The 20,959-nt window shown below is 37.9% G+C and overlaps 1 protein-coding gene across 2 annotated transcripts in view; it reads right to left on the bottom strand.

Annotated features, from left to right (window-relative positions):
* ARHGAP15 (Rho GTPase activating protein 15) overlaps positions 1 to 20,959 on the bottom strand; it is a 322,285-nt gene that overhangs the window by 94,589 nt on the left and 206,737 nt on the right. For both annotated transcript variants that reach the window (XM_086898275.1, XM_023931396.2), the window contains one exon: positions 9,639 to 9,716. In XM_086898275.1, coding sequence (XP_086754401.1) covers positions 9,639 to 9,716 — 78 coding nt within the window. The remainder of the gene's footprint in view (positions 1 to 9,638; positions 9,717 to 20,959) is intronic.

The following is a 20,959-nucleotide window of genomic DNA, read 5'->3' as shown; positions in this document are numbered from 1 at the left end:
TACTGACAACAGGCGTGGTACAGGCTGAATGGTGTTAACATTCGGATGAGAGCTGAAAACCAAGTGAGAGCTGTGCTACATTCTCACTTTTAAGACTCTGGTATCATGCATAACTTCAAAATTAAAATACAGTGTGACTACCTCTCCAAGTGTTTAAATTAATATGTTTAATAATCCCAAAAATAATAAACTTAAATTGTAAATCAAGACTTGGAAGAGAAGGTGGAAGCATTGCCTCTTTCTTTACATTTGCACACTTGGTGTGTGTTCAGGACAGTAGTTTCTGACACTTTATATCACTATTTCTTAAAGCTCCTTCCTTTAAAAAGGCTTTCCCACCAAATATGCATGCAATATTTTTATGCACTTATATATGATGGGATTTTAACTTTTTTTAATGTAAAAAAGCCAATGGTGTAGTCAAGAACAATTAATAATTTCTCTAAATACAGACATCTAATGCTTCTTAAATGCTTTAAGACATCTCACCCAGCTTCTAGCACTTAATCTCCAAGGACACAACTCTCCTGCAAACCCAACAGCCTTCTGAGAGTCACTCTGACACTCAGTATCCTCTCAAGTGGCACTAAATAACAGTGATTAACTAACTGAATCAACACCAAAATGCCCCAAGAATGTATCAAGGGAAGATGCTTTCCAGGACTCTGATAATTAATTTTTTATGCAAAAACAAAAAAAAACACAACCAAAAAAATTAGAAAGAGAGGAATATTCAATTCTAAATCCATAAAACAAGGATGTTATGAGTGACTTGAAAATTTCTTAAGAACAGTGCAGTGTTATATTTTCAACAGTAATGTAATTCTAGGAAACATGTAAGCACAAATGAGACAGTATATAAGAACACAGGTTTCCTCTTAAGTTTCCAGTTTCCAGAGAAGTCATACTTTAGATTTTCTCATTTTTCTCTTTTCCATACAGAGTTTTTACATTTGAGTGCTTCCAATTTTGGACCCCATCAGTCTTAACCAGTGGAGTTCAACACTTAAATGCATTACTAAAGTCTCCTCCAAGCAAAAAATCATTTGCTACTCACAACAGCTGCCCCTACCACAGCATTTATGGTTTCCCCAGTTCTCAACACATAGAACACCACAAACACCATGATAAATCCAAATTCCCTGGTGCAACAGCTTCTCATCCCATGCCATCCTGCAGAATATTATGCAGTGTACATCCACATATAACACCATCCCTTTCTGTTGCAGGCCCATTGTAAGCTCGTGTTTGTCAGCTACTTTTACACACAAACCACAGAATTACATATATTTTACCGCAGGGGAGGAAACCACCTCAAATACTAGGCCACATCACTGTCTTGTGAGACATTGAGCATGACCAATTACAAGTAGGAGCTCTGCAGATGAGTTCTCCATGGTGTCCATCTCCTCGAAGCACAAATATCTCATGCAAAATACCTTTGATACTTGGTTCAGCTTTTCTACAAATGAGTCTGGCAACCCCCACATTCAGGAAATGATCCCATCAGCCTAAAAATCACAGGTAGAAAACTGTCCTGATAATACTTTTAGCAAAAGACTCAATAATTTATTTTCTTTCCTTGCTTTTTTGGAGCTCTGTGGAATGGCATTTCCTGTAGCGCCACTATCAGAACAACAAACCCAAACAAAGAGTCACCCATGACAACGATGAGCATCCCCCAAAAAAAAAAGGCAATCCCTCAGTGCAGCATGCAAACCTCCAGTCCTCCTCAGCAACTAAATAACACTCCTTGAGGGGTTATCAAGACGCTCTTCAACTTCTCGAAGTGTTACTAAGCAAGACGCTATTGTAACGCAAATAGTGCTGCGGGTAGAAAAGGAATAAAAGGCATGTTTTAAATGCTTCATCATACAATACATGCCATAAAATCCATGGTATGTTTGTGGCTGACCGCACTAACCCAGCCTGCTGCCTCTTCTGCCCCATTCCACTGGCTTATTCAGCACATGAAAAAGAAAACATGACAATACCACTCGTAAGGGAAATTTTACAGAGCTGCAGATTGGGCAACTAAGAATTCTGAATATTTTTCTGTCTGCTTTTTTTCCTTCACACTGAACACAAAATAGTTATATTGGAAATATATTAACATTCAAGCTCTATCCATTTTTGTTATATAAGCTGCATTATTTACAAAATAATTTGAAGCATTCATTGCAAAAACTAGTATTTCCATTAGATTTGTACCTGACTTATATTTACAAGTCATTTTTGGAAGTGCTGTAGTTTCCCCCCTTCCCCTCTGGAAAGGGAAGGGGAAGATGTGGAAAACACACTTTCCTTTGAATGATGATAATAAATTTTCTGTAGTTTATAACAGACAGAAAAATAAGAACCCACATGAATAACATGCACATATTAATTGATTCACCAAGTACTGTGGGCTCAATTAAAGTATTCTGTTGTCAGAGTTTTAAAGCTTGGAAAAAAAAAAATTAAAAAATGAAATTCTTGGCTACAGCTTGGCATATGCAGGTCTTAACCCAGAAGCAAGCTGTTTTATAATTATTTTTGAAAATTGCTTCAGTCCATTTTATTTTCTGTGCTTGCCTGGGAAGTGTGAAAAAGAAAGAAAAAACTATTTTTGACTCAAGGCTTTCAAGACATTTTGGTTCTCAGCTAGCAAGTAACCCAGTTTGAGCCTGATATTTCCATCGTGAACTTTGGATCACTCTTACTGGTTTCTCAGTGAGACTGGTCGCATGAATAGCTGCTGGCAGACGTGAGGAAGACTTTTCTGCCTGTGCTGTGCTTGATCACACCAGGAACATCACCAAGGCTGGAGGGTGGCTTTAAGCTTAGACCCCCAGCAAGGCTCATTCGTGCGTTTTTAGGGATACTTTTATGCGTGTAAAATCCAATCAATAACCTGAAACATCTAGAAATATATAAGATAGATATAAAGGGAAATCTCATCAAGGTATGTACACAAGAAATTAAGAACTCACTAACAAGAAGGAAAGTAACTGTTTTTTATTTCCCCCCTTTAATAAAGCCCATGACAATCTTCTTGACCCGTAGTGTTTGTAGCTGCTCTCTGGGAGTTGGCAGCTGAGAGATGACCTGCTCTCACATGGAGCCTTCGTTGGGGGAGGATCAGAGCCCCTGCCTGCCTTTGAAATGGATGTATTGGGGTCAATGGAAAGACACAGGTATTTTTGAATGGGAAATTTAGTTGGTTTGGGGTGAGACTTTTTGTTGTTCTTAGTTTGGGTGGGGTTTTTTATTTTCTTTTTCAATTTATTTTTATGCCCCCCCTTCCTTCTAATTTTAGAGAAATAAAGCTGTGAAAAGAAGACACATCTCTTTGTTTTTTTTCACCCAGCTTCCCTCCCTCTTCTCTCCCCCCACTAAATGGTTCCTTCACAACCACCCAGCCCATTTCTGTTGACCTGGAGGCTCTGTTTCAAAGGCTGCTCCAGTCTCGTGTCAGCTCCACGGGCTGTGCCTGCCGAGGCAGAGCCAGCCAGGAAACCACTCTGGTTCCTGATAGCCCAGCTCACACAGACATATGGTCCCAGCAAGCTCACAGAACCAGCAATACTAATAAATAAATAAACTAATAAACCAACCCGAATATTTGTTCCTCTTGTCTCCCAGTTCATTGATAAAGAACATGTCAGTTAGGCTGAAGAATCCTGCTGGTTAAAGGTATCATCCTTAGCTGCTCATATGGTCTGGGCTCTTACTTGTCAATTAGATTAATCCGAGTCATTTTAGAACAATAAATATAAGTGCAGATGGAATATAAACATATTGAAGATTACTGTTTCTGACGGCTGTTGTTTATTAAATCAAAAACGATGTCGAAGCGAAGATTTTGTTGATATTTCAAATGGAAGGGAAAAGTAAATTGGAATTGGATATTTCTTAGGAAAGAGAGCAAAACAAAATGAAAAAGCAAACCCCAAAATCCAACAAAGTACCACACCACAACCTCCAAATAAACCTATGGGTAATAAAAAAGCAGTGATTTTACCTAAAATGCCACCTATGCAACCTTTAGAGAAGGGATATGGCACCTATAAACTCAAAACACTAGGTATGTTGAAATCCATAAAATTTCCAATTACTGCTTCAGAATTTATTGTGCACATATGGAAAATAATACTTGTAAAAGAGAAAGGGGTTTGTGCCTGGTGCTGTCAATACTGTGAAGGATGGGGTGATTATAAAGCAAATTAACAATACTTTTAAATGTGCATTCACTTATCTTTCCAATTAAATCCTTGTTAAACAACTGCACAGACAGTAATGGTGCTTCTGCAAAGCACTGATCAAGACAGTTTTATTGTAATTTTTACTCTGTAACAATTAATCAAGTAGGCATTTTCTTTATTATTAAATTATTTAGTTAATAAATATTCGCAATCAGTTCACGTATTTCTGGTTCAAACTTTACTCTTATTTTTTTTCCTTAAACTGCATCATATCCTGCTATATTCTCATAGAAGAAACAACAGAAATATTTAACTATTTTTTTCTTTTTTTTGCCCAAGTACTTTTTTTTGTTGCTGCAGTGTAATGGAAGGATAAGATTAAATTCACTTTTTCTCCCCCTCGAAGTAGAAGTATTTGGATATCTTTGTCCTTTTCTGTGTTCTGCAAGAAACACACCTCTCTGCAATAACCTAACATTAACCTCTGTAAAAATTCCCATATTTGCCCCTGCTTTGGTACATAAGCAGAGTAACAGAGTTGTAAAAACACAGTTGTTGACCTTTGGATGGTCTGTGGTGCCTTGCAGTTAGCACACAAGGTATTCCTAATGAAATAACGGGATGCAAAGGTCATCTGCACAGCAAACACCCAGCATTTTGCAAACAAAGCATGGGACATAAAGACAATTAAGAACTCTCTTGTATTATGCATGAGCCAACACTTGCTGAATGAACCAGTAAGTACTGAAACCTGTATTTCCATGGTTAGTTTCCCTGACCCTGTATGCATTGGGATAGAACCCTAGTGTTTCAGCAATGTGTTATGAACTCTTTATAGCTCTATTTATATTTTTTTTTTTCAGTTAATTAAGCACTCATGGAAATTACCTGATTGGCAGCCACAGAAAGTGGATGCCTTTTCAGCTACTGAGCAGATTAGCACAGGAGACATAAAGAAGGAAGGTTCTAGTTCCTCACACAGGTATCCTTTGTCTTCAGCAGGGAGTTGAGGATTGATGGGAGAGGTTGTGGAAGCAGGACAAGGAACCTGGCTTGGCACAAAGGTCCTCAGCCTGTCACATCAATTTGTGTCACACACAGGGCCAGGCCAGCTGGGGTTTGGAGTAACCTGGCCTGGTAAAGGGAGTCCCTCCCTGGGGCAGGCTGCTGGAAAGAGATGAGTTCTTAGGTCTCTTCCAACCCAAACCCTTCTGGGATTCTATAACCTGCACAATGGCTTCAAGCAAAGGAGAGAAAAATTCACTTTTACTTACAAACTGATGGATAAAAAGTCTTTTTTTTTTTTCTTGATTTTCTTTTTCAGACACTTTTTGCTCCAGCCCTGCTGTGTTTTGCTGCTGAAAGCACCTCCCCTCTGTCCTCAGGTTCTTGTAGTGGTACCTCCATGACTCTAAGCAACCCCACCTGGGGCCCACGTAAAACCCACCCAGGGGTTTTGAGCCAAAACAAGGGATATTTTCAGTAGCACCTCATACCCTGGAACTGCCAGCACAACTTACATGGCTTAACAGACCAATAAACATTATTTTATCCCTTTTCCTACAGGTGTGAATTTAAATAATATCCTTATAAATACATGTAGAGGATTTAACTTACTAGAGCTTCTGTAAAATCAGCAGAATCCTAGGAGTACCTTGTCTGTTTCTGTTTTGGTTTTTGTTGCTTGTTTTTCTTTAACATTTCAGCTTTTAGACTTGACCAATAATATGGAAATCATAAGAGGAATAGTTATCTCTGTCTAATGCATCCAGCTGTTATAGGAGCATTTATTGTAGGTACTCAGCCAAATATTCTGACTGCCTGGTGGCTTAGTTTCTAAACCCCAAATTTTTCAGGGCTTATAGACGAAGAAAAGTACGAATTTCTTGGTGTCAGTTTGGTACAAGCAGCTTCTACTTCCTTGATTCAGTGATTTGAAAAATGATGACTTAGAGTTTCGAAAGTGCTGAGAGATGTTATAGCCCAGTCCTCTTATGATCAACTGATCTTTTCAGCTCTTAATGGGAAAATAAATCATAGATAAAAGATAATCCTGTTGCACAGAAGCAAAAAAGGTGTGATGTCAATAGACTTTTACAGGAAAAAGAAAACTCTGTGAGAGGGATAAAGTAAATAAGGTAGTTTGTTCTGCTGCTGCTCCTGTTGGCAAGGCCAAAAACCTCTTCAGGAGCAAGAAAGGAGAACAAGTATAAAACACAAAGTATATTCAGAGAATTTAAAAAGATATCAGGTTTGGGGTTTTTTGTTGAAAACCCCTTTTCATCCCAAAAAAATCTAGAATTTCAAGAGTCTTTTTATATTTTTACTGTTCTTATTTCTTCTTTAATGATAAAGCTGTCGACTGTTAGTTTCTTTTCCTTTCATATTCACCAGTTCTCTCATTTAATTTTTGATGCTGCAGATGACATTAACAGTATAGGAACAGGAGCCAAATAAAGCTTTGCTATATTCTAATTAATGATAATTTTAATAAAAAATACTTTGATATGGCAGCCAGCCTAGAGTGCCTTCTATGATCTTCAGTGTGATACATGTTATTTATAGCCTCTATATGTAGGTGTAACACAATGGCAAAGCAAGCAGGAAGAAAGAGCCCAATGAGTGTTTGGCCTGCAGAAGAACTGATTGCAGTCAGTCTCTGCAATGCAAATAGGCTTTGTCAGAACATTTGTTTGCATTTATAATTAAATTAAACTTTAACTGAAATTAAAAATAAAATGTCACTATGGCAAAATCATGTGTATAAATACTCCTTTCCCAGTGTTAACTACTGAAAAATGAGGGTGCTGGGGTTGACCTGAGGAGGTCACAATAATTACTGAGGGATGGGGATGTGTGGACAGTGAGCTATTAAACATAGTCCCACTGCAGAGTTTCAAGAGAATGGGAAAAAAGAAGGTTGGGAGCACACTGTAGTTTTCCTGGTAACTTTTTTCCTTCATGGAGCCATCTGAAACTGCTGCTGACCTCAGCACCTAATTGACAGGGATCACCAGGCTCTGGGACACAATGGGTGGAGAATGCTCTCCCAAGCACACCATAAATAAACCCTGTTTCCCCCATGTCCCCACAGCATTTTCCAGGTACACCATGACTCACTGGGCTCTTTCCTGCCTACTTAGCACAGAAAAAAAGATGTGTTTTGCACTGCTGAAGCAGTGACTGGCTATCCTTTGTGTCTGTGTTCCTTCTTGAATGTTATGATTAAAAATTACTGGGTTATTCTCTGGGAGCTACAATGTTCAGGTCTTCCACTTCCCTCACGTGGTGTTGGGGTCACCCTTGGGGACTGCTAAGTGGCATTAGGATTTACCTAAATCAGCATTTCTGCATGCATTTACCTGAGGAAAAACCTAAGTACAGACCTGAAATTTTTATAGACAGGATTTTAAAGGATGTGTAAAGGGAGTCTGGATATCGCTGTCCATGGAAAATCCACTCCATCCTGACATAAAATGTACGAATGCTCTTGTTTTATCAATAAAGACTAACATAAGAAACAGTGATTATCATAACGGATAAGATGATGAAATAGCTCTCCAAGGGCATTAGTTTACCTTGAATTTCCTTTGGTCACTCAGTAGGCAGGTTACTTTGCACTATGCCTTAAGTAACCAGTGCCAGAGTGGCTTTAAAATACTATTAACTCCACAGTCATATTTTCATTTTTCACAGTAGTATAAACCAGAAGAAAAAGGTGTCTGGCCCCTCTCTGCTGCAAAAAGCCAGCTTAGACTTCTGTCTAGCTTTACAGTATCAGCCCATCTGTTTTAGGTGAAAACTTGAGCAGTAATGTTAACCTCAAGTATGTTAACCTTTGGATGCCACAAGACATGATAGACAGGACCATTATTTTTATGGCACAGTTTTTTCCTGAGCAAAGAGCTCGGGCAGTGAAGGAGGATAGAAAATCCTGTTTTTGCCTGTGTGTCTCCAAACAAAATACAGCTTACATTCATTTGAAAGCCAAGGCAGGCTTCATTATCGACACACAAATACCCAACAAGTATAAATCTAAGAAAACCTAAGTAATGAATCAAAACTGTGAGGCTGATTGGTAAATGATGATTTATTCAGTCTTGCTGAATTTACTGGCATAAATACTGAATCTTCATAAACCAGAGTTCACCCTCCAGTTTCAGCTGAAGACAAGACTGTTCTGGAGCAGCTGAGGAGGTGGCAAACACCTACTGATCCCCTGAAACTTTCCCTAGAGATGTAAATGGAGGCTTGAAGGTGGGAATATTTTTACATCTCTCCTATCTCTCAATTTCATGAGAATATTTGAGTCAAAAGTCTTAGTTTATGTATAGTACCAAGCTAATTGAGGAAGTTGTTCTCTACCAGCTATCACCCTCACACAGAATACACAATATTTTGCAGTTCTGGTAATAGGCTCCAGGTAACTTATAAAAAGATCATAAAAAGTAGGACAAAATCTTGCAACATCTTCACATTTATACTTGAGTAATTCAAAAGTGTATAAAGTCTTTAATGCAATTTAATATTTGGTATTTAATAATTTCTGAGAAACCTGATTTTTTTTCTTGTTAATAATATCATGAGATTCACTATCATTGATGAGATTTTCCAAAATTTTAAATATGGGGAGAGTTAGTCTTTGGTAAGAGTAATAAAACTGTTTGGAGCTAAATGTATTTGTCATTCATCCTCATTAGTTCCTAATATCAGATTTCACACCTGTAACAGGATCTACTGATCAGTGTTAGATTTCTTTAGGCCACGCCAGTGAAAAGTGTGCTGTTCTATCTGTGGAAATATGTTCATTATACACAAAATCTGTGGGAATATATTCAGTAAATATACACAGGATTGTTCTAATTCTGGTTAGTAGGTCCCCAAAATATTCATTTTTTCCTCTTTCATTCTCTGGGGGTCAAATCTTTGCGTTTTCAAAATCAGTGGTAAATCTTCCACTGGCTTTGGCAGAGCCAGTACTCCACTTTTAGTATTTCCTTTTAAGTTCTTTTCAGCACCTTTTTCTCTTTCACTGGTTTCCTTTGGATCCCTGCGCTACTTTTGGTTTTGTTTAACTTTCAACATCCAAACAATCTGCTATTTTTCCTTTTAATCTTTTTCTTTCCCCCTCACTTTGATTCCCTGGTTTCTACATATGCTTTGCTTTTTGCCACCTTATTTCACGTCTCCACTTCCTCCCCTATTTTTAGATTTGTTTGTTGTTTGTTTCTCATCTCAAGTTTAACTACTATTTCCCTCTGCTTACTCCGCTCTTTTTCCTCTCTCCTAGCTGACGTTTCCCTCTCTGCAATATCTTTCTACCTTCCTTTTCCTCTCTTTTCTAAAACAGGGCTCATCATTCTATGCCACTAATGTATAGCAGATTCTGAAATACTGTCATCTGAGACAGTTAAGTACTAAACAAAACATTACCAGGGTGGAGGAATCACTTACCCTGATTGACAACAAATCGTAACTTCTGTATTGTTGCCAGATTGCCGCTAACTCTGTATATTCCATCAACATCTAGACCTGAAAAAGAAACACATATTTCATTTTAGATCATAGAAGTATTTTTCTTTGTACGTCTGTCAGGAAGGCAGAAGCACCCTCGCGAGTATGAAGAAGAGCAGCGCAGCGAGCGACTGAAAAATAATCCACCTGACAACAACTGAAGTGCCTCCTCACTGATTAAAGCAACAATGAAAAATAAAAGTGGGAGATTAACTTAAGTGAATACAAAACACCTAGCTATAATTATCTTGTAATTCTGTCAGCAGAATAGGGCTCTGTGAGGGGGTTTGAGTGTGACAGGAAAGCCAGGGGTAATTGGCTCTCGTGCTCGTCGAGAAGAGCTGCTTGGGACAGGCAGGGTGCCGTGCCAGCCCTGCTTGAACGTGGGATGTTTGCACCAATAGTGCCAGGGAAACTTCTCTGTCTGGGCTCTGGGCTTTTCAGACATGAATTTCTGAGGCTGTGACCTTTCTGAAAATCAAGCACTGAGATGCCCACCCCGAAATCATGACGTGTGACACTACCTACAACGGTAGTGTCACACAACTACCGTCTCTCTCCTATATTCTTCATAGAGGATCAGACAGGTTTGAGCATGAAATTAAATATCCCAAGCAGCATATGCCCTGGAGTACATTTCTTCATTGATACAGGCCATTCTTTTCAAGGACAACCCGACAGTCTTGTTTCTCCCTGCATATCTACTCGAGGTTTATCTTCTAGGTGAAACTAGATGTCATACTCCCTTTTGTGACATATTATCTCCCACAGCAAGCTCTGCTGATATGAGTGTTTAAAATAGCACTTCCAGCCTCTGTTGCATAGCTGTAGCATTTCAAAGCACATGGGAACTGCTCTCCTTTTCCGGGAGAATTCGCTGTGGTGCAGCACTGACCCAATCTGCGTGCTTAAAAATCAAACCCACTAAAACGTACATTGTCATTTCACATTTAAAACTTGCAAGTACATAAGAAGCCAAGAGAAGCTACACAAACCAGGTTTTTTTAAAGGATACTTATCCCTTGGAACACAAGTTTTAATTAGGATTTGGCAAGCAGTTTCAGAGAAAGCCTTTCTCTTGGAAAATGCTAATTTGTCAAACCCAAAAATTTTCAGGAAACGCTCCCTGACAATGTTTCTAGTGGGAAAAGTTTTCCAGTTTGAGGTGGGGGAAAAGGAAATCTGAAGGTATAGGTGTGAGTAAAAACAAATGGAAAACCCAGAAGCCCAGTTGTGATAACTGTTAAAGAAGAAGCTGAAGTTCAAGTCTTTACTGACACTTTCACCATGCTTGGCATATGAGTGGACTCAAGTGTTTGGAGGCACTTCTCACTGATCTAGAAATATTGGAAAAAAAATTACTTTTCCTTTTGAAGCAGAATGACACCAAATAAAATGCTTTGTGTTTGCATGTTCGTTTTGTCTCTTTACAAAATACATTTATTGTGTCTATACTGCCAGGAATATCCTGATTTGGTTTGCATTAAAAAACTTATTTTAAAAATTATTAATAATTTCTTTTTCTGATTATTAATAATAGTTCTGCACTTGTCTGTGTGTTTCATTAGATAGTTTTCTACCCTGCACCTGAGGTGTCCTGCAACATAATACTGAGAGTGGTGATTATTTTCAGGAAGATCTCCCCTTTGGTTACAGAGGGATAAAGAAAAAGTTGGTTTAAAAGAAATCAAAAAGGATTTACTAATTAAGAAATCTTGGAAATTATCCATCTGCTGAATGTATAACATATGAGGAAATGGAAATTACTAAAATGTTTAAGTAATGCAATTCTAACCTAAATCTGAAGAGTCTAATTCTGTTTTATTAAGGGGAGAGTGGAAGGCTAATTCCAAGCCCAAGAGTGTGGAACTCTTGTGTTAGAGAATTAAGAATTGCATCATGTAAATTGAAGTCTAAACCAGAAATTAAAAAGGAAAAATAAATCAAACTAACAAACAAGCAAGCAAGACAGAATGTTAACTTTTGTTTGGATCTAACTCAATTCAGTTCTTAACCTCATTGGTTATGTGGAAGTGAAAACAATCCATGTCACTTTGGGTGAAATAGTCTCACATTAAGAGCATCAATTTGGAACCTGCATAAGTCACCCAGATCAAGTGAAAATGAACAAGCTGTGTTGTAAATTGGTGGCTATTACATCTTGCAATATGATCAGGAGTGCACAAGTGCATTATTATTCTTAATAAATTAATTTTGGTCCAGAAATGAGGTTTGATTAGCATTTCATTTGGGCACTATACAATATGGCAGATTAAAAAAAAAAAAATCAAAAAAAATCAAGCTGATTATAACATTCACATGCCATCAACTTTCTGCTCCAAGAACTTTGAAAGTTAAGCCAAACCAAACCAATTTGGTGGATTTGGACATCCTTTTCATGACCACATTATCTTAGCTGGATTGTTAACAACTTATTTTGGAGATCCAATTAGGCACAAAGGAGAAAAGCAGAGAAAGAAAGACAAAAATATATTTCACAGTTCTTAAATCCTGATTCTATGAACAATTTTCAAAGCAAATTCACTTTTAAGGGCACCTCTATCAAGAATAAAAACATCACTGCACTGCTGTAAGTGTTTCTTCACGGCAGGCTATAAATACTTAGGGAACAAGATGAAACAAAAGCCTTGCCCAGTTTCCTATCTGGTGCTGGAATTTAAGTATAGTGGTAAAGAAAGTTTCAAGAAAAAAATATTCATTGTAATAAAGTCAACTTTGGTTCACTATAGGATGACCTTCTTGTGTTTTGTAGTGGGGTTTGTCAGGGAAGAATCACTGGATTTTGCCCTAAAGGAGAACAAGTATTTTATTTGCTTTGTACTTCAGTTTCCAACTCTGTTTCTGTTTGTTTTAATGAGGAACCTGAGAACAGGATGGACCCACAATTAGAAATTATAGCCAAAAAGCACGATAATGATTTCCACACTAAATTTTGTAACGGTATGAGAAATGTAGGAAAAGGTCTTAGGAACGCATCAGTTCAGCTGCCAAACTGAGGCAAATTTTAAATATTTTACTTTAAAAAAATTACACAGGTGCTCCTGATGAGAAAGTTAAAAGGCAACTGGACTCAGGCTTCTCTGAGATTCATGAGCAATAATGAAAATTATAGTCTGCACCGCACAAGAGATGTTAGAAGAATATTTATTTAAAACATTTCTTGCACTGCTATCCAAAATAGAAGTAACAATGAATGCAGACCAGTGTCAGATCTAGGACCAGTCTGAGCTGGAACCAGGTGTTGCAGAGAAATATTAACAGACAGAAGAAAATTAGAGTTTAGGTGATATATTTATTAAAAAAATGTCTTAAAATGCTAGATTTCAATATTGATTGAGGCAGTCCAGGTGATTTATAAACTGTCTGCAGTTAAATGTTCATTTCTGTTGCATAGAAAAAAAAATCCCTCTTCTAAGTTACTGTGGATTCTGTCAAATTTTAATCTCTATTTGATAATATCTTCAACCTGAATATAAAAAGAAATTCTCTATGTGCAGGGAGAAAGGGGTGGTGGCATGCAGAAATTTCTCTGTTTTTTAACTAGATTTAGAATGTAAAACATTCCATTTTAAACAGCACTAGGTAACTTCCTGCTTGGAAATCCACAGAACTTTCACAATTAATGTATCCTGAAATAGGTGTGGTCCCCAGGCCTGTTTTGTAAAAGAAACCATCGTGCTGGACTCAACAACAAAGTGAAGTACAAACTTGAAGAAAGGCATTCTTTAGTTAGTCCTTTCATTTAAAATCAGTTATGTTCAGGGCAAAACTATTGTATTTCAAAGGAGCCTATTATGCCTTCCCATAAACAGAAAGATCATACGTTTTAAAACTAAAGTATCATTATGCAATCAAGCTGTTGTATTATAAACTATTTTGTGGGCTCAGATGCCCAGGGCTATCTTTACAAATATTTAAGAGGTCATTATCAGGGTATGTTCTCCCTAAAACTATAATTCTTTCCTCGTGTTTTCATATGCATCTTACCATAAATATCTGATTTACAAACAAATTTTTTTTATAAAGTTTACTAACGGCACAAAAGTGAGGCAAGAAATCATTTAAAGAAGCAGAAATGAGTGAATGCAGCAAATACATCCATGTCACAATAATGTGATGAGAAAAACACAAAACAAAGTGCAACAAAAATAAAATTTCACAAAAGGATCAATATTTATATTCCAGTAGAATGAAAATCTATGGAGAATGAAGAATGAAGGCTAGCAAAGAATGAACCTAGCACAGTAAAATTTGGCATTAAAATACTGTATCTGCATATGGTGACAAAATGAACCCAGAGTTTCAGGTGAATGGGTAAGCAAAAATAACATTTTTTGTCTGAAGCCATGGAAATCAGAGGTGAAAATGATGAAAATCATGAAGAAAACATGGGCTACACCCCAGAAAGTGTTGCTGACATCCCTGTCCTGCTTCTTGGTGTGGCAGTGGGTGAGGTTGTATATGCCCAAAGGTCCTGGAGCTGTGCTGGGGGCTGGCACTGGGGTTGGGACAAAGCTGCTGTTTTGATCACCTGAATTACCCCCTCTTGTTCTCCTCCCAGCAGATTATCAAGTTTTTGAGGCTTAAAACATTCCAGCAGCTCAGCAGCAGCCTATCATCATCTGATGGGGAAACAGGTCCATCCCCTGCTCAGAGACAGGACCTGGCTACCACGAAAATGGGAGCCACAAAAATGTCATGTTAGATATTTCTACCAGATAGAGGTTAAACAGGCCTAGGAGATCAGAGAGTGGATGATATTGGAAGTCAATCTGAAGGACAAAAAGATAACCACTCTTGTAAAAAGCATCCATTTTCTTTGGTGGCCATGATATGCTTGTGCCTCACATTTGGAATTAAAATACAGAGAAATATTTGGAAGTGACTGAGGCTGAAGAGTTATTCTGATATTGTAAAAGCAGTAAGAGTGATGCTCTTGGAGACTGGCTAGACTGACCTCAGTCACAGACAGTCTACTTAAATAATTAATTCAGGACACTATGAACAAATTATTCATAACAAAATATCATTAATCCCAACCAGCATGGTTTCATGGAAATTAGGGTTTTGTCTAGAAAACTTGTTGCATTTTTTGATGGAACTGAATATTTGACAGATCTGGTTGGCAATGTTGTTGAAATAGAATGTTTGGCTGCCCCTGACTTAGTACCCCATGACATTTTGATTAAAGCACTTGCATTCTATAGAATTAACAGGGCATATATTACATGGATTAAAAACTGGCTTGGTGACAGACCTCAAAATGTGGTAGTTAACAGGATATATCAGTCAGCAAGATCAGAACTGGCACAGCTCTCGAGAGTGAAGCTCTCATCCTGTGCCATCTAATAACTCTATCAGAGATGGGACAATGAGAAAAAAATTCCCTTGGCAAAATAAGCAGATGACACAAAGGTCAGGGAGATATTAAATGATGACAAGGACAGGTAAAGTTACATAGGATCTGAATTACTACCTTAAACAGCCACAGTCTGTCAAAATCAGGTTTAGAATGGAGAAACACAAGGTGCATCCAACACTCTGGATTTAGGCTATAAAGGACTTGAGGTTTACTTTAAATAAAGAGCTGAACATGATCTGTGAGCTCAGTGCTACAACAAACAGGACTAATGTAATCCCTTGAATTATAAAGGAGTATCAAAGAAGCAGGGATGAGATTGAACCTCTTCACCAGCTACAAATAGGATCTGTAGTAAAGCACTGCACTTGATAGCGAAGCAAATAACACAAAACATGAAATAAAAGCTTTGTTGCTTCCTGTTAAAGAGATGACAGAGAAATGTCCTCTCCATCTGTACATTTTATGTGATTTGAAGGTAGTGGATTTCCTTGTGGCACTGCCCAGCTGCAGGACATGTGACAGCAAGCCTGAATTTAAGGTAACATCAACAAGATTTTGTTTTTCCTATGATCAATAACAATCCAGCACTGCTTTAGAATTTAGTAAAGGCAGAGACAGTGGGGGAAAGAAAGGAGAGGGAATATTGTACTAGTCCATAAAAGGCTATGAAATGGCTCTGTTGGAGGTGTCTGACATGAGGTTTGGTGAATCTCTTTAGGAAATTAGCTGAAAAGAAATAATTCTATGTTTGACTGCAATAATATCAAGAAGATGAGGGGCATTCCTACATAAAAAGAGAATCTCATTTTTTCTTGCAGTAATAACTCCAAGATGCAATGAAAGGAGAAAAGCTTGACTAAGATCTTATTGTTTTCAAGACCCTATAGAAACTGCCTAATGGAAGCAATTAAAACACTGAATATGAGCATTACATACTGAGAATGAGTAACAAGTGAATATGATGGAGGATATACTTCATTCTGTTTCATATCACTCGATGGTAGAATTTCCACTTAGATATTTATACACAAATAAATAAGGGCAGCGAGAGTACAAAGCAAGTGTAATTTAAATGAGCACACAGTTCACTGCTACGCAGGGCTGCTGCTTAATGCCCAAATCAAGCTTGCTCTGCCTCTGTCGTCTTCTCTATTGTGCTGTGCTTTGACATTCAAGAAGTTTATGGTTTAAAAGCCCCAGGAACAACAAGGCTTCCTCAGGAGGCTGCCTGTAACAAGAAACTAAACTAAGCTTTGAGACTATTTGTTTTGAATGAAGCCGTCGAACACGCAGCGTGCTCACTGTAATTTTGCCCTTACCCCCAATATATACTTTTGCCATTCTGCAAGTCCCACTTCTTGCAGCTAAACAAAGTGACCTCATTGCTTTCCACTGTATTTTCTTTTAAACATTGGCTGGGATGATTGAGATTCAGGAATGTGGGAAAATGGATTCCCAAGCCACGTCCATCCCCTTTAATTCTGAGCTGTAATTTTTGGCTTGGCTTGAATCACAGTCATCACATTTCAGTCTGAATCTCTCTGTAAAGTGATCTTTCTTAAACATTTCTTTCACTCATCATGGGATCAGAAACAAAGCCATTCTAGTCTTTCAGCGAAACACTTACAAACGTCTTTTTACAGCGACTCACAAGAGCTGAATTTCCTTTAAAAATGTTTGAAAAAGAGGAGGTTTTCATTGCCTGATTGTCCTCTTTGTGAATCTTGTCATCTGTATGCCATGAGCTACAGCTATTTTAATCTGTTTTTGTTTGCAATCCATTTGGTGTCCGCCCAAGAAAATGCAGGTGATTCTAATTAACTTACTGCTGAAGATGTGGAAAAATCTCAATTGTGCGACAGAGAATTATACACTTAAAACCTTCCCTCTATTATTTATAACAGCTTATTAATGAAAATGATTACATGAATACATTTACCACCTGATTCATCTTTGTTCACTTTTTAAATCAACAAGGTTTATGCTAAAGGGGAAAAAATGCCTACCAAATACAGACCACAAGTACACACATCAGCTTTTTGGTTTAAATAGAATGGCAGTTTAAAAGGAAATAACATTGTCTTCATGCAACGCAGTATAATTCTGAAATTTCCAAATGTTTGGAAGTAGCTGTTTTCTCTCTGTAGCACATTAGTGTTTATTTTTGGGAATGCTTATTTCTGTTTTGTTTATGTGTTTGTTTTCTCTTTTAATACCTCCTTCACCACTCCTCCTCCCTTTCATTTGCTGCAGTTACTGCTTCTCACATACGGGATAGGACGTCCGCTCTGACCAATCCTTAATTAATCTGAAATAAAATAAGATTCATTTGGCTTTTCACTACTTTATCAAGTACAGTCTATTTCATGCTGACCAAGAGTTATCAAGCACTGGAATGGGCTGCTCAGAGAAGCTGTGGGTGCCCCATCCTTGGAAATGTTCAAGGATAGGTTGGACTGGGCTTGGAGCAACCTGGGATAGTGGAAGGTGTTCCTGCCCATGTCAGGGGTGGAATGAGAAGAGTTTTAAGGACCCTTCCAATGTAAATCATTCTATGATTTTATATTAAAAACTGCATGAAGCATTTTCAGCTAGGTACAGCTACCAACAGGCAGTTTAGCACCTTCCATTTCTATTATTCTGTGCCACACTTGGATAGTCTAATTTGAATGTGATGACAATATGGATAATGCTGTTTATTTTGGGGAGGATGGAAGCCTGAATAAAGGTTATCATTTTAGGAGAAGCTGACGATGGAAAAACTCATCCACTGTGTGACATGATCAGAACAGCTGGGGATGTAATGTGGAGGGTGGGGGAGAAGAGAGCCAAGGTATTTTGTATGTTCAAGAAATATATACAACATTGCCATTTCTTATATCCCAGCTGTGCCTGTTAACTTCTGGAAACATGTAGAGCTCAGCAATAAAGCATACTTGACTGATATTTACTGCAATGTGCATTATAAGACATTTTCTGTCACACATTATGTTCTGAAAGAGTTAAGTAACATGAAAAATACAGGCTCGAGATTATATCTGTCATGGATGAAAATACTACATTTATGCCTCATTGTAATCCATTCATTGGTTTATGTACCCCAGCCCTCCAGGGAGTGTCACAACTCCACATGATACTGCTGAGAGCTGTATTTTGCTTTTGGATTTCTGATTTAGCTGAAAGAAGTTTAAAAACACATGTAGCCTGACAACTCCCTATTGGCTATACAGCCGAGGAGGGTCAAAAGCATAAACCATTCCAGAAAAAGCCAGCTGTGACTTAGGCTCACTGTAAAGATCTGCCTCTTTCAGACAGTAGCAGACAAGAAATTTATGCACTTTGCTAAATCCTCCCACTCTGGTTGAACTGTGCTTCATTTGGGGATCCATCATCACTAACATCGTGCCTGTGTTTTTTGAGCAACATCAGAACACTAAAGGAAACTGCACTTTGGGGGGTCCAGTGTCCTTTTAGGAGTGCTCAGAAATTCCAGAAAGATCCACAGACACCACCAGTAGAACTGTGGTTAAAGATAAGGGACAGCTACAATTCTCCAAACATCCCTTGTTCCCAATGCTGATTTTAAAGAGAATTTAGTGCACAGTAGGGACAAATCTTTTCCCTTCTTTCACAATAGTGAGAGATTAAATTAGACCTCAGTAATGTTACCTCCCCATCCTGACTAGTGCTGCTTCTTGTTGGAGTTTGAACAGTTGGAAGGGGAAGAACTGTACGTGTGGGCAAACAAAACCTTCAACCAAAATGGGTAAGGAGTTTGCATTTTCTAGTCTGCAGCACCTTTGCTTGGCAAAGAGATTTTTATTCAATTTTTTTTTTTTTTTTTTTTACAATAAAAACTGGGATAGGAAGTTTAGGGTGGAATAGGAATATTTAGGGAGCAAATTGAAAGTCACAGAACTGCTTCTTCCATCATTTTTTGGTTTCAGAGATAACTGAGGAGTCCAGATAGTCCAAACACTCTTTATAACAGATGCATTACGTGATAACCTGACACTGTGCTCTGTCCAGCCTTAGATGTCTCAAGGTTATCTCTGCTATCTCCAGGATCAGGTCCTGCTCAACTTGCCATGGACACATCCTCCAGCTCCTGAGCCTTGCTGGGGAGGGATGCCAAGGCAGAGTTTAACTGTTACAGTTCAGCAGCAGATAAAGAAATACTGGTGGGGCACTTGATGGCACCTGTTTTATTGCATGGCACAGAAGGATGGATCTGTGTCCTGCAGTTAGAAATCAGACCTGTCTGGGGACAGAAAACACAGAGGTTCTGAGTTTCTAGCAGAGGAATGTGCTCTAACATCTGAGCTGGGGCTCTAATGTGCAGTGTTATTCACATTGTAGGCATCTATCTTTGTGTTTGCTTTTTATCTTTGAGAGGGAGCAAACATTTAAAAAGTAGATTCTTTAGCCTAAGGCGCACTATCAGACACCTTTGGGTGTTGCAGTCCAGGGCTGTGTGGAAAACCCAGAGGCTCTCTTGGAAGATAAGTATTCACACAGCTATCCAACACCAACTCACTGAATTCTTAGCATTGCATATCTGCCCGACATATAAATGTGATAACACAAAGGTGTGTGTGCATGTGCACATGGAGATAACTCCTCCTTTAACAGACTCTTTCTCAGTGTGCTTTGCTCACATTTCAAGACCCAACAACAGTGAAAACCATGGGATTCCACTGAATGCCCTACCACCTTCTCTAGTGTGATAAATCTCTAAGAAGTGAGTAAAATTTTCTTGTTTTTGCGAAATTCATATTTAGTGTTATGAAACAGTGACATTAAGCAGTACTACGGGAAACAACAGAGACATTAATTTTAATATGACACAAACCTATTGTTCTTACATATTTTTCCACTTTAGTTTGCCATCTTAACTGCAGGACTCTGCAGCTATATATATAATTTTTTCCTGTCATTTCCACTGTGTTTTCTGCCCCCAAACAGGTTCAAGTAACTTAAAACTCTTTTTTTTCCCCCGCCATTTAACTTGAGAAAAACCTGATCACCAAAGCAACACTCAGCAAAAGATGTAGTTGAGGTGTCTGCAGAAACCATAAAACTCCTGAGCTGGATTACAAAGAATGATAAAAACTTAAGAGACTGGTGCATCCCTCATGACTTTGGCAGAAACAACTCCATAGTTTCCATGTTATGGTTTGACATGCATTCCAGGATAGACTACACTAAAATAGCACAAAACTTGTATATGAATTGCTCAGGGACTCCTCAAAAAAGGTTTTTTAAGTATAGTCTGAAAAGGAAAAAATAATTTTCTGCTTTGAAATATACAAATAAAAAAAACAAAACTAAATGAAATACAAATTATATAACTAAAACATAGCTGAGACATACAAGAAATACATAAAAATACTGACATTTGATAAGAAAAAAACTCTGATGGCAATAAAGTGCACTGGATATCTGTTAGCTGAATTTTGGGTGAAGTAAATGCATAGATATGAATATCATTTGAAATTTTCATGGAAGATAATTATATTAAAATTTAAAGCTACAGGAAGAAATTTGATTTGAATCATTGTCTTTGTGTCTTAATGCTGACTGTGGCATGGAATGATGTAAGGAAGGTAGAAATCCAATCTCATCCCTTTTACTGGGGTTCACATAGACCCTCTGGTATTTCTGAAGGCTTGGAAAGATGAAGTTGGCATAAAGTACTTTCCATATCCAGTTTCCTTCTTTGGTGAAAATTCCAGTAATTATTAATGACATTTTCTATACAGACATCCAAGGCAGTTGCAGGGTTTCTTACAGAAACTCTTGCTGTAAAATGTGGCCTTTGTGTTTTTAATGTATGGCATATCAGAACAAAAAAATGAAACTGAAACAGGGATAATAA

Source organism: Cyanistes caeruleus, chromosome 7 (assembly GCF_971803275.1).
Source record: "Cyanistes caeruleus chromosome 7, bCyaCae1.hap1.1, whole genome shotgun sequence".
Taxonomy (NCBI): Eukaryota; Metazoa; Chordata; class Aves; order Passeriformes; family Paridae; genus Cyanistes; species Cyanistes caeruleus.
Note: the sequence above shows the minus strand (reverse complement) of the source record. Positions and strands in the feature narration are given on the sequence as shown.